Source organism: Anas acuta, chromosome 15, assembly GCF_963932015.1.
Source record: "Anas acuta chromosome 15, bAnaAcu1.1, whole genome shotgun sequence".
Lineage (NCBI taxonomy): Eukaryota > Metazoa > Chordata > Aves > Anseriformes > Anatidae > Anas > Anas acuta.
Genome location: NC_088993.1, coordinates 10,990,724 through 11,004,244, shown reverse-complemented (window position 1 = coordinate 11,004,244; position 13,521 = coordinate 10,990,724). Strand labels below are relative to the sequence as shown.

The 13,521-nt window shown below is 37.9% G+C and overlaps 1 protein-coding gene across 5 annotated transcripts in view; it reads right to left on the bottom strand.

Annotated features, from left to right (window-relative positions):
• Positions 1–531: 531 nt before the first annotated feature.
• The window catches only part of CYTH3 (cytohesin 3), a 51,820-nt gene continuing 38,830 nt past the window's right edge, over positions 532–13,521 (bottom strand). For 4 of the 5 annotated variants that reach the window (XM_068699106.1, XM_068699107.1, XM_068699105.1 and 1 more), the window contains 6 exons: positions 12,658–12,806; positions 11,584–11,696; positions 5,452–5,530; positions 5,303–5,374; positions 5,047–5,201; positions 532–4,081 (listed from right to left, as the gene is read on the bottom strand). In XM_068699106.1, coding sequence (XP_068555207.1) covers positions 4,009–4,081; positions 5,047–5,201; positions 5,303–5,374; positions 5,452–5,530; positions 11,584–11,696; positions 12,658–12,806 — 641 coding nt within the window. In that variant the 3' untranslated portion in view covers positions 532–4,008. The remainder of the gene's footprint in view (positions 4,082–5,046; positions 5,202–5,302; positions 5,375–5,451; positions 5,531–11,583; positions 11,697–12,657; positions 12,807–13,521) is intronic. The other variant, XM_068699104.1, reaches the window with a different exon arrangement.

The window sequence follows — 13,521 nt, the reverse complement described above, 5'->3', positions numbered from 1 at the left end:
TTGACTGCTGTACCTTTTTAGTGCTCTATTAAGTGCGTCCGGCAACAACTACTGCTGGAACTAGCTGCCATACAGGAGTAGGGGAGTGCAGTGAGAGACAGCTTCAGCTTAGCCCTCTGAAGAAGATGGGACAACTGCAGCGGTGTTGGCTGCTTCTGCTGGGGGGAGGTCTCATTTGTCTCCTTGAGGAGAGGAGATCACTTTTTCTCCCATTTATGTTTGACTGAAACACAAGGAAATATTTTGTCAGGTCCTTTCACTAATTTTGGGTGGTTAGGGTGGTTCTCAAAGGGAACAGATCTCCAGCTCTTGCTAGAATTAACATTCGTAGCTGTAGCATACTTTTTTCTATCTATTTTGCAGTGAAAGGGTTTTCTCTGTAACCTGATCCTTTAAACTGTTGTGCCTAAAAGGGCACTTGCAAGAGCAGTTACAATCCATGCTATAAAATTGAATCACCCTCTAGAAAGAAAAAAAAAAAAGCAATTATCTTGCATGTACTCTTGATAAAGGAGGAGCTATACAATAGTATATAGTTTCACACTTTATTTTTGAGAACGTCCAGGTTTAAGTAACAGCTCTTGATGATAAGTGAAAAGATTAATATTGCAATGGATTTACACAGAACATTACATTTTTAACAATGATCGATACAGAGTATTTGTCATGCAAATCACCTGTGTACACCAAGTAATACTTATATCAATACATATCTGTACAGTATTTACATTTTATATTTAAACTCTAACTAGAAACATTTTCCAAGAAAATATAGAAATGAAACTGGTAAGCCACAAGTCTTAATTTGTAGCATTTGGTCTACAACAGACCTAGCTTTTCCAGCAAGCATATCTACATAGATATGTAATAAATCTTAAAAAATAGGCATTGTTTTTATATATGAAGCATTATAAATGCTGCTTGGTTTATAAAGGTTCAGTTTTGTACCAGTTTAAAACTGTTCAAAATGTTAAGTGATTTAGAGCTTATTTTGTCAGAATATTGTAAAATTTAAGTCAGTCCAGCTGAGCTTAAGTATTATATACAGTTCTCTCCCTAGATTGCACTGGCAGCGTGGCTGAAGTTAGTGGCCAAATGGTTTAGGTATTTGAGAAGCCGTCTGTGTGGCAGAAGCAGTAGCGGCTCTTGCTGGCCCCTGTAGTTTCAGAGGGCAATGGTAAAGAGCTGAAGAATTATGCAAATTTCAGCGCAATGGGAAGGGAGAAGTCTGCTGTCCCCAGAGGACTTTTCCTCAGCATGGCCAAACTGTAACAGGTATTGCTTTAGGCCACAGAGCAGCTAGCCTTAGTAGCTACACCTGGACTTGAAGCCCAATAAAAAAAGGGAAAGGTTGAGAGATTTTTCTTCACCCTCATGGATAGTACCTGACTTGGCCAAAATTTTCACAAGCCACTTTGTTTTACTGGCCTCGTGGCCAGTGGAAATTCTGGGCCAGTTTCACTCCCTGTTAATACTGTTACAAAAAACATTTGAAATCAAATATTATCACACAAAAGAATGACATTCCATTAGCTTTGGTAAATTAAATAGTTACAATGAGCACCACAAATAGCTGGTTTAGATGTTGCATTTTAATGCTAGAAATAATATATTTCCTGCTATATCCTCAGTTACATGTTAATCTAAATAATCTTTTCTGCAGGATATAAGAACTTTAAACCAAATACAGCAAATAAACTCTCAAGGCATTTCCTTCATGCTTACAGGTAGACACCCTCACCTAGCTAGATAAACAGATTTTCTTGAAGGTGATATTTCAGAATGTAAGAATTGATCAAAAAAAAAAAAAAGTGCTTCATGGCTTACTGTTTTTGTAATCTCACATTTCTCCAGGAACACTTTATTTGCTGCATTTCACCATTACACTCGTCAGTACCACTGGTTCTGGTTTATCACTATTTGCATTACAAATCTGCTTGTCCAAAGCTAAAACTGATGTATGCACTGCTTGAAAACAAAACTTGAAGTTGCAGAGTGGAAGACTCAAGTCATTATGTTAGCAGCTGTGTAACCATACTGCTTTCCAAACAAAAGATGTACAACTTAATTCGTTTCTATAAAGAGTTTAAATGCCTACCATTAAGCAAAGATGTCCCCACATTGATACTTACTTGTTAAGCAAGGATTCTACCTCCTTTGGCTGAAGTTTGCTCCCCTACTGACATTTGAACATTCATCCAAGTAGCCTGCAATTCCACATGCTCGGGGAGTATAGAAATAGTATAGAGTATAGTATAGAAAAGGTTCCTCCAGGCTCTTCCTCTCAGCCTTTTTTTGAAGCATGCAATAAAGCAAAATATTCACAGGCTGACATTCCATGCAAAACAAGGCAAATTAGTAAGACAGGAACCACGAAACTAACTGTCCTTTAAAGTTAAAATGAGATTTGAAATAGATCAACTTAGTGTCTGTTTTTCTCAATGCAGCACAATTCTCTATCATGTATCCAGAGCTGCTTCTGTTAACTCCGAGAAGCAAAGTGTTGCTTTGACAACACAACTCTGTCACCAAAGCATTTGTTGGCACAGTAGGCACGGCTCAGGTTCAACAAGTTTGTGAAAAAAATGAGTACTAACAGAAGCAGCAGGGTCCAAACAAACACTTTATGTCCCCACTGTGAAATGAAGGGCTTTACCTTTAGTGTTATGCACACTGTCAATAGAAAAGCACTGGAACAGACTCTGCCACGGCAGTTTGTATGTTACTGAAAGGCTATCAGAGTGGGACTGCAAAAAGATCTTCCAGAAGTTACAAAAAAAATGTGGGGGTGGGAGTTTAGGTGTGTTAGATAACACAACCTTAGATACAGATTTTGTTCTTTACGTAAAAGTAAGGATGTCTACTCACTTCTTCAACTTGAATGACTGAAGCACAAGTCTGAAAAATCGCCTTTAAGAATGTAATGAAAACATTTAACTTTTCTGTATGTTAAAAGTTTGCTATCAGGCAAAGGAATGAATGCTGACGCCTTAACTATCTAGGGCTGTATCTTACAGAAAGAGCACACCTTCTTGTTTTTTCCCTTTAAAAATATTAAATGCATGTGAAATTATTAGGGGGTGTTTTCACATGCAAAGCCTAATGCAACACATGCAAGCCCTGTCATCTTATTCCTTTAGTAGTAACTTAGTGTTACTTTAACTACAACATATCTAAAACATAAGAAGGATGTTACTATATAAAAAGCAGATGAAACCAGTCATTAAATCTTACTGCTTATTGTGCGTGAGCAGACTGGAATGAGTTTTAGCCTACTGGCAAATATCAAACCACATCTGTACTCAGTGTCATGCCTACAGACAATCCTTTACTGTTGGGACCTGCATATTTTTCAGTGCATTCAACACAAACCCTTTGGCACAACTAGTTAACTATGTAGCTGCCAGTCCACCACTCAGCTGCACTTCTGAAGAAGAAAAGCTATTTCCATCTAACATAGGAGCACATACTCTAAATGAAAGCTTCACTCAGCTGGTCATTTACTGCAAGATGCACAAGATTTGAAAACTGCTACTGAGATTGTGGGTTTTCTGCTTACAGAAAAATCAAGTGCTGGATCGCCCACAACTCCACTTCGTAGTGTTGCATTTAATGGAGATTAAAATAACTTCAATTGCTCCTCTGTTTATGGACAATGAGCTCAAGGAAGAGGTACAGCATATTAGCCTGGAACTCCTTCCCTGCCAATCAAAGTAAACTGGAGCTGTAACTAACATAAGCAGAAACAAGGCTTCCATGTTTTCAGTTGAATAAAGTTCCAACAAAATCATCCTCTGGGATTTGAAGTTTACTTCAAATTATATGCCAGTAACTATTTACCTTGAAAGATCTTGCCAAGTTTTTATGTCATAGTAAAGTATATATATATGTATATATATATAAAATTTACAGTTAATGTCTTCACTTAGTTTGTCCAATTTTTACATTATCACTCAACTGTATGTTCATTTATAAGTTGATGCATGTATACAAGCCGCTGATCACATTCTATTTCTTGTTTGCAATTCTTCGTTTCCTTGTTGCCAGCATATCGTAAAATGGATCCCTGCTTATACTTGCTCTAAAAGAAAAGGCATCATCAGTTTGGTTAACAAATACCCATTTCTGAAAACTAGAACTGTTTTGTTCTCTCTTCCCTTTGAATGACTCCACACTTACAATCAAATAATGGATTGCTGACCTAGAATGACAGAACATCCCAAGGTGGAAAGGACTCACAATAATCGCCGAGCCCAACTCCTGCCTCCACACAGCATCATCTGAAAATCAGACCCTACGTCTGAGAGTGTTGCCCAAACATTCCTCGACCTCTGTCAGGCTTGGTGCCATGACCACTGCTCGGGGAGCCTATCCCATTGCCTGACCACCTCTGGGTGCAAAACCTTTTTCTAACACCCAGCCTGACCCTCCCCTGTCCCAGCTCCATGCCATTCTCTTGGGTCCTGTCGCTGTCCCCAGAGAGCAGAGCTCAGTGCCTGCCCTTCCACTTGCCTCGTGAGGAAGTTCTGTAGGCCTCTAAGCACCAGAAACATTTATTTTAAAATAAGATCATATTCAGCTGTGATTTGTTAAGAGGTCATACCTTCCTCTTGAACATTATTTATTCCTTTAAGTGTGGGTCTGCTTTACAAATCTTACAAGATGAAGTCAAATTATCAAAGTTCAAAGCTGCACTGTGAACATGCTCAAGATAGATGTCACTGAAGTTATTTAGTAGTTGAAGAATTTAACAAAATCAGGGTTAATGATAATTCACACACGGTTTTAAATTCGCTTCAACACAAGAAAAAAAAATCCACATTTTCCTCATTTGAGTTAGTAGTATTACTATTTCCTTAGGACCAGACAGTAACTGGAAACTTATCCTGATCTATCAACCCCATGTAGCTTTTCATTAATCCTGGAGGACACTGCCACATCAGAACACTTCACGTAAGTTAGAATACAAATTCTCTTAATACCTTACTCTTCTCAGAGCAGAGCTTACATTTCATTTCTGAAAGACAGTGAAGACTCAAAACTCACTTGATAGATTTAATCCATTCTTCTTTTTCTTCTGGGGTGGGAGCAGATATTCTATACACTACATGGTTGCCTTCTACCACTCTACCATCAGCTTCGGTTTTACAGGCTTTAATCACTTGCCCTTTATGACTGGGGTTATAGAGCTCAAAGCAGTTCTGGAAGGTAGAAATGGAAAAATAAATTAAAAAACAAACAAATAAAACAACAAACAACTGGCAAACATCTTCAGTAAAAACTTAAAATGAAGATATCTTACTGGTTTTCTAGGGTCTTCAACTTCTCTTATGCTAAGGTTTTCTAATGGAATAATCCCTCTAGGTTCTTTGTCCTAAAAACGAAGAAAATATCACATTAGCCCCTTAAATACCTGGATTACAATTGAAGCTAACTGCAATATATACTCACTGTCGTATATTCAAAGTAATACAGGCAATTATCGGTCAGAATAAACCATCTTCGTTTCCATGTTTTTACTCTTCCCCCTATAATCAAAAGGTATCGATAAATTAAACGTGTGTTGCTGTCAAGGCTTCGGTAACGGATAAGAAGAAAGTATTTAGTTTTGTTTTTCAAAATATGGCTTAATTTATTGCAAATGGATCAGGCACAGATGAGCTGAGATTAAAAGAATGTGTTTCCATAGCTCTTGTACTGAGATCAAACTCCTGAGACCGCATTAACTATGGTGCTGCTGACCAGCCACATGAGCTTCTGTCCATGTAGTCACAGCTATTTCAAAAATATTAATCAAAAACATTAATCCTTCATGGTGCTCAGAAATACAGAGCCAGTGCTGCTATGGGAAAGGAGGCCGAACAGCAAACCCAGTAACTGAGTTTCAATGACAGGACCAATCCTCTCCACAGCCTGTCTTTTTACAAGGAAGGGGTCTCATCAGTAAAATTAGTGATGTTTTATCACCTTCCTTGCACTCCACTCACGACCATGCATGTGATTAAGAACCTAGCTCTCTCTAGTACTAGATTTAACATCAAGCACACCAGATGCTTACAAACCTTACCACTTGCAAGCAGAACAACTCTGATGAGTCATCAACTTGGAGCAAATGCAGAAAATGCTACAACAAAATGTATCATTTGTAGTGACTTTTCATCATTTATTGTTTTAAAAACATGTGCTTTTTATGGGGAAATACGTAACGGAATACACCCAACAAAAGGCATAGCTACTGCTCAAAAAATACCATTTTTTTTTCCCCCCACATTAGTGGTTTAGAAACCAGCAATCACTGAGATGCTCTTTCTCCCAGCTGTTAATGTCATGCTGTATGGAATTGATCCTTTTAGAAACACACATTGTCTCGGACTTTTCGCCTATTGCTCTGCAGTGTGCTACCTCACAACCTCTCCAGTATTCTACAATTATTATTTTCAGGACTCATTTTCAGGACAGACAATAGTAGATAAAGAATTCACGTGTGATCGACATACAGGCTTTGTTCCACCATAGTTATATGACTTCAGGATTATGTCACCACCTGTGCATCATCCATTCAGCAATGATTTCACCTCATTAACCCAAATGTCTCAAAATATTGCTATTGAACACCCTGGATAAAAGAGTACCATTAACATACACAATGCCCCCAATTTTATTTAAGTCATGTAACTAAATTTAGGACACAAACATATTTTTTCATCTGCTCTTCTTGAGACAGTTGAAACTTTTTTGATATAATCCTCAATTCTAGGAATATCATTATTTTTTATACCAGTCTACTACATATTTGCAATGCAGACCAAGTCTTGTTGAATGTTGTATCTTTGATTCAGTTGGTTTAAAGACCTATGTTATAGCCCAGTGCTAACACGCTGCAATGTTCAATGTACTCAATAAATTGCACGTTTCCACTACACGCACACATATCCCAAGAAAAAATTAATCTGCAAGCAGGTGTGGTGAAATAAGAGAAGGCAAAATAGTGCAAGATGCAGAAGCCGTGACAGAATGGATGGTTGAGTGAACTGGAGACAGTGAGGGAAGAATTGGTGGCATTTTAGTACAACCACTGTGACAGGTCCTTAAATAAATCATTGTAGAAACAGTCAAACTGGCACGTGAGTCACTAGAAAAATTCCCATCACCTTGACTAAGCGCTGGTTCAAGTACCAGGAAGTATTTAGGCCAGGAATGGAAAATCAGCCAACTTTAGCTTGATTCACTTCTCGATCAATGAATAAGCAGCAACCAAGTCAAGATGACTGCCAGGGCAGTCCTTCCTATCGCCGTAACAGGATCTATTTATCAGGTAATCCAAGGTTCATTGCAGCTCCCTTCTCTCAGCCAGTCAGTAGCTCACCAGGTCACAGCACTCGTGCGAGCTGTGGAACTGCAGCACAGGTCCCTGTTCCCAACCAAGCTATGAGTTACTCTTCTCTTCCACAAAAAAAAAAAAAAAGTGAGGCAGGATATTTTTTTGCCCAAGATAAACAAGTATTCTAATATATAAATCTCTATATCCCCACCCCATTACTTAGTTGCAGCTGTCAACAGCACAGAAACTCTAATAAAAAGCTTGAAAGGCAATCTAATCTGTACTCATCAAGTTTGCAGGGGTCACCATACAACATGTTTAATATGCCTTTAAAATTGGGCTAAAACCCAAAGCTGGTTGATAAGGCTTTGGGGATCATAAGCATGGCATACAAGATTAATGGTAAGAACTACTGATAACAAAAAATTCTTTTCCTCGGCCGAAATTGCTGTAGGCTCACAAAACAACAGCACAGAGGGTTAGTACCGTGCTTCATGTCTTATTCCAGTTGTCAGCCTCTTCGAGATTAAAACTGAAAGGAATTAAGTTATCAGAAAAGGATCAAAAAAATGGAGTATGAATCCATAAACTTTTACAGAAATGGAGAGATACAAAGGATGTAATTCAAGGATCTAGCTGATTAACTGAAATGCAAGGACAAACAAAATAAAGTAAATCTTGTCAGTCAAAATTTAAGGAAACTACAAGCAAAGGCCATAATGCAAAAGGTATAGAAAGAGAAAGAAAAATCCTCTTCACCTAAGTAAACCAACACTGGATTTTTTTTTCAACTCTGGAGAAAGTATGAACTAGAGAATAAGGTAAAATAAACCACCTAGGCCAAGGGGAAAAACAATTGGCACTGACTTAGGAAACACTGACTTCAAAAACTAAAAATGGTTTTACAACCAAAGACAGCAAAGTATCCGAAGTCAGAAAATTCTGCTCAAATCTTCAGCACATTTGCAAATAAAGTTTTAATGGGGAAAAAGAGTCAGGTAGACAGAAATAAAAATAATGTTTTTTTTGTTTGTTTGTTTGTTTTGTATGTCTCAGTTCACTTAGATACCACTAGGTGGAATTAGACTCAGAAACTGCAGTTACACACAATTTTGTTTGCATTTCTTTGAAAACGTTTACCTCAACAGCAACATCGACTGCCTTAAACTAGAACAGCATCCATGCGACCCAGATGGGAACCGGAAGGCATCAGTTTCCTGATCACCAACCATTATTCTCTCGCCCTGGATTTAGGAAAAGCAGTGACATCCTCCCAAGGACAGATGTGCTGGAACAAGCGCCATGGGCAGAATGGGCCCAGAAGCAAGGCCTTTGGACAACCTCCAAGCTCTCAGTTGCTGCCTGACTGGCAGAAAAAAATTAACACAATCACGTGTCAGGCTTGAATCATTTCCTCTCCAGTTTGGTAGAGCTATGTCACAGCTTCCCTCTAACTAGAAGAAATTACGCAAACCAAGCTGTTTGCCAAGAGAAGCTGTTTTAGACACGGGAACGCCCTCCCCGAGCAAAATGATTATTAGTTAGAAATTAGGACAGACAGCCCATATAAAAATTTCAAATACCTTCAGTCGGAAGGTACAAAATTTGATGGTAAACACCACCACCAATCATGATGCAGAAACATCTAAAATCTAGTGATGTCTCAAGCTGCTCTACGTGAGGATTCATAAGCACTCGGCAGCTTTCAGCTTTTTCCCACTTGTAGCATTTGTTTTCATTACACCATGCTTCAAATGATGTAAAACCAAATGATAATTCACATTTACTGAGACTAAAAGCATCTACAGGAAAGAGCCAGTTGAGTCTAGATAGATAAAGCCAGAAGTGCTGCCTGGCTGCCCGGTTTGGCACTTGGACTCACACTAAGGCACCTCTGAACAATTCAGAGCAGCAAGCTTCACAACAGCAAGCATTTGGGAAGCACAGCTTTCTAAAAACACATCTGGCTAGAGAGCTGGGGAAGTCTTTAGGACAGGTGAATTTTACTATATACGGTAGTTCCACAACATCCATCTCCTGCCCAGAGAAGAATCAACACAGCAAGCTGCAATACCAAATAGAAGGGCACAGGTAGACAAATGGGAAGAGAGACTGTAAGTAATATAAAATAGTGTCTTGATAAGACTCAGGATTTGAGTCAGGGCTTGTCTTACTCATCGTTTTATATATGAACTTTGATCTTTTACGCAAGAATTAACACAATTGAGCACCTGAACTCTCACACAGGAATAGTATCTCCTCAGCATCTCAACAATACCAAAACTTTAAACATCCACATCTTCCAGAAATAAAAAGAAACTCAAGTACTCTGAAATTGATGGATTCCCAACAGAAAGGGCTGTAGCGATGCAGATTATGTGGATCAAGATGGTACTCTCTAACATATAGTTTAAGCCTCCTAGTAAATAGGAAACTCAAGAGAGGAGAAAGAAGGAGGAAAGAATGAAAAGGAAAGAATATTGCCAGGTTTGGTTTTGGTCAATTCACCTCATTTAGCAAATTTGTCTGTAAGCAGTCTGCGCCTGCTGAAAAAACGCAGTCTTTCCAGGAAGCACAGCTTCATGCATTCACAGGCTGATTCACCGAAGGCTTCAGGACACATTTAATTTCCTTATTCAAATAACCCCGCTGATGTGGGAGCGTCACCAGCAACACCCTGCAGTCTCATGCACGCTTTTGCTGTTGGGTTTCCTGTGTATTGTCTCTCATTTACACCATCCACAAGGAAAAGCTGGCTTCATTGGTCCTACTTGCCAGCGCTGGAGGTGGCAGGTGCACAAGTACCCAGCAGCTTTCAGCAGTCACCTTTTTTCTTCAACTTCCTTGTTCCTCTATTTTTATTTCTTTCAATTCTCTCATATGTATTTTATTGACTCTTTGTTCCACAGTGGATGTTTGGCACTCCTCTACGTGCACACTCCCACTCTTACTTGCACTTTCTGTATGCATAGAATTCTATGAGGAGTATTGGCAACCAACAGAGAAGGGATAGATATGCCCAGCATTCATAACAAGAGCTTATTCCCAACCTCTCCTCCAGAAAATGCATTTTATCTACTTCATCTTGAAAGCCTTTTTTGTGAAGAAAGCTGTGCCAGGAGACTGCAAATTACCAAAGATTCTAGTGACCTTAAACTTCGCACTCATTTAACATTCTGTTAAGCAAGCTATATATATAATTTACAAAGGAAAATAAATAGCAAAAAGAACAACTTTTATATATATGTATAGTTCAAATGTACATCAATTGTAATCAAATTTCTCAATAATCTAATACATGTAACAAAATCACCCTAAAACTTGATTACAAGGGTAAGAAAGGCTTTTCTCTCAGTTGAAATTACTCATCCCTTGTTGTATTCTTCAGTGACATGAGAAGTTCGCTGAGAAGTCATCTTTATTTTTCTGCTTTACATTTAAACACTTTTTTTTTTGTTGTTTTAAACAGAAGACACTTGCATGTGAGCTAGACACTAACATGCCAGTCTTTTGTGGACAGAATACCACTGATGATACTGTTAGTGACACTGAGTGAAAAAGCAAAATGCTGTAATAAATTTGATTAAAAAAAAATAAAGAAAAGAAAAAAAAAAGAAAAGAAAAAACAGGAGGAAGGAGGAAGAAAATAAAAAGAATGAGCAACTGAACAAGATGGGACTGGAAAGCAATCAGATACGTACCTCCTAATGCAGAATAAGCAGAGACAGCCAGTCACAGAACAGAAAGGTGATAGGTCATAGGCCATAAGGAAAACAAGAAGGCACATTTAAACCACTCATTAAAAAATCATAGCCAAAACCAAACCAAGAGAAACTCACAAATAATATGGAAAAATAAAGACATACAAAAATAACTATTTGAAGAGAAATCCTTTCTTTTTGCACACAGAAAACTGAATTGAAATTTCACATTCGTTTTCTGAAATGACTTCATGGAGATTTAGATGTTATTTATCAGTCACAGCATGTGGCAAATACCATGTGGAGTTTCCTTTCTGTTGCTGAGTTTTCACTTCTCAAATATCAGAAATAAAACTCCAAAGTTGGAAATAAGATCTCTAATTTGGATATGTAAAACAAGAAGTAACGACCTTTAGTTGTAAAGGAGTTACTGATTATGGTATACATTTTTAAGTACAGGATTAATCCTATTACATTTAGGAGAAAGCAGTTAGACACAGAAGGAGCAGACATGCTAACAACGAACAAACACATAGCAGCAAAAGTGCCCTTATAAACTAACCTAATTTCAGCAGCCAACCTTCTCTATCTGGATTAAAAAATGTATGCGTTAGATCATTTCCATCATCCTCTGGAATTTTAAACGGCTCATTCTTAATACTTTCATATAAATTCTAGAAGAATAAAAAAAGAGGAAAAATACCTCATTAATAATGTCTAACAGAAAATGCATCCTACTGCTTCTCAGACTATTTGTATTAAAAAAACACAAAGGAAATATTGTCCATAAAGTTCGGGACCATCCCTTCTCAATCGTTGTTTACTACTTTGAGTAAGTCTGTTTTTAAATTACATCATCTATAAACAAGTGTCTCTTTCTCTCTACAGATTTTACAAGTACATCCCAACAAAGACGTTTTTCTTTCAGAATTCAGTATTTCAAAGGTTTCAGCTTCTCAAACAGTACTCATTTAATACAAGTGTGGCCAAACGAATCCGGATTTTCAGAAAATCCTTTAAACCATCACACTGTCTTAGAGAAATAAGTACGTCTACTGGTATCTCAGAGGACAGTACAAAGCTTCACAAAATACACAGAAATGTATCAAGGCAATGTTTTTAAACTAATGGGGAATGGTTTTAAACTAAAAGAGGGGAGATTTAGATTAGATGCTAAGAGGAAATTCTTCACTCAGAGGGTGGTGAGACACTGGCACAGGCTGCCCAGAGAAGCTGTGGATGCCCCATCCCTGGAGGTGTTCATGGATGGATGAAGCCCTGGGCATTCTTTTCTACTGGGAGGTGTCCCTGCCCATGGCAAGGGGGTTGGAATTGCATGGTCTTTAAGGTCCCTTCCAACCCCAGCCATTCTATGATTCTATAAAGGAACTGCTGAGGGTTACACGGAGTATTTCCTCTGCAATCTCCCCTCCTCAACGTAAGATTGAGAGACAACTAACCGAAGAGGCCATGAACATCAGAGAATGCTTCTTTCAGCTTCTTAAATAGTTATGCATGCTAGGAAGTGTTCTTACTTCCCTTGACAAATCAGTCTGAGAACTGTTGCATGTGCTTTCAAGTTTCCTATTAAAAAAACACAAAGCACCTCTTTTTTATCCCCCCAATTTAACTTACTCGTAGCAATTCTTCTGGAAGGTCTCCACCTTCATTAATTCCACGATTCATAGAAATAAACCTCTCTACTGTTGGTTTATCTCTTACATTGTGGTTGTGCAGACTGGTATTTAACATAATGATCGCAAATGATAGCACATAGCATGTATCTGAAATGAGATTTGAAAAGTGATTTATATTTCTTTGTATACTTTCTATAAACCCATAAAGCGAATATGTATCTCATCCCGACTGATGAAATACTAAGCACTATACACAAAAAAAGTCACAATTTTTTCTATGAACTGTTGAGTAAGCCTAAGAAAAAAAAAAAAGGTAACAACTCAAATTAAAAGCCAGTATAAGAAACTCAGCAGAAGAATAGGATATGAAAAATTTTAAAACTCTGAAATCATTGGTATCACCCTATATTAACACTTCACTTGGAAGTCTGAGGTGTTGGGCAAAATTTAAGAGAACTGTCATTTCTGTTTTTTGCACACAGATTTGGCACTGATAATGTAATAGACTTGGTAGATCCAATAACAGACTTGATCCCTTAGATTCTGACTCGAACTACAAAACAAAATAAAGAACAATCTCTTCAAAATCATACTTTAACTGTATTTAAAAAGACTGAAAATAACATTTGACTAAATTTCTTGGCATAGATGAGGGGGTTGATAGCACTGGACAATACCAAAGGATAACAAGAGATCTCATCATGCCTTTTGATATGGTTATGACTGTGGTAATTATCCCAGAATTCAAGTACAAAATCCCATGTGAGAAAAAGCAGGATGGAAATCCTTCCAAACACATCCACTGAGGAAAGATGTGTTTGCATCTTCAGCATTTTGTTTTCAATAAGGATTTCCCTCTGTA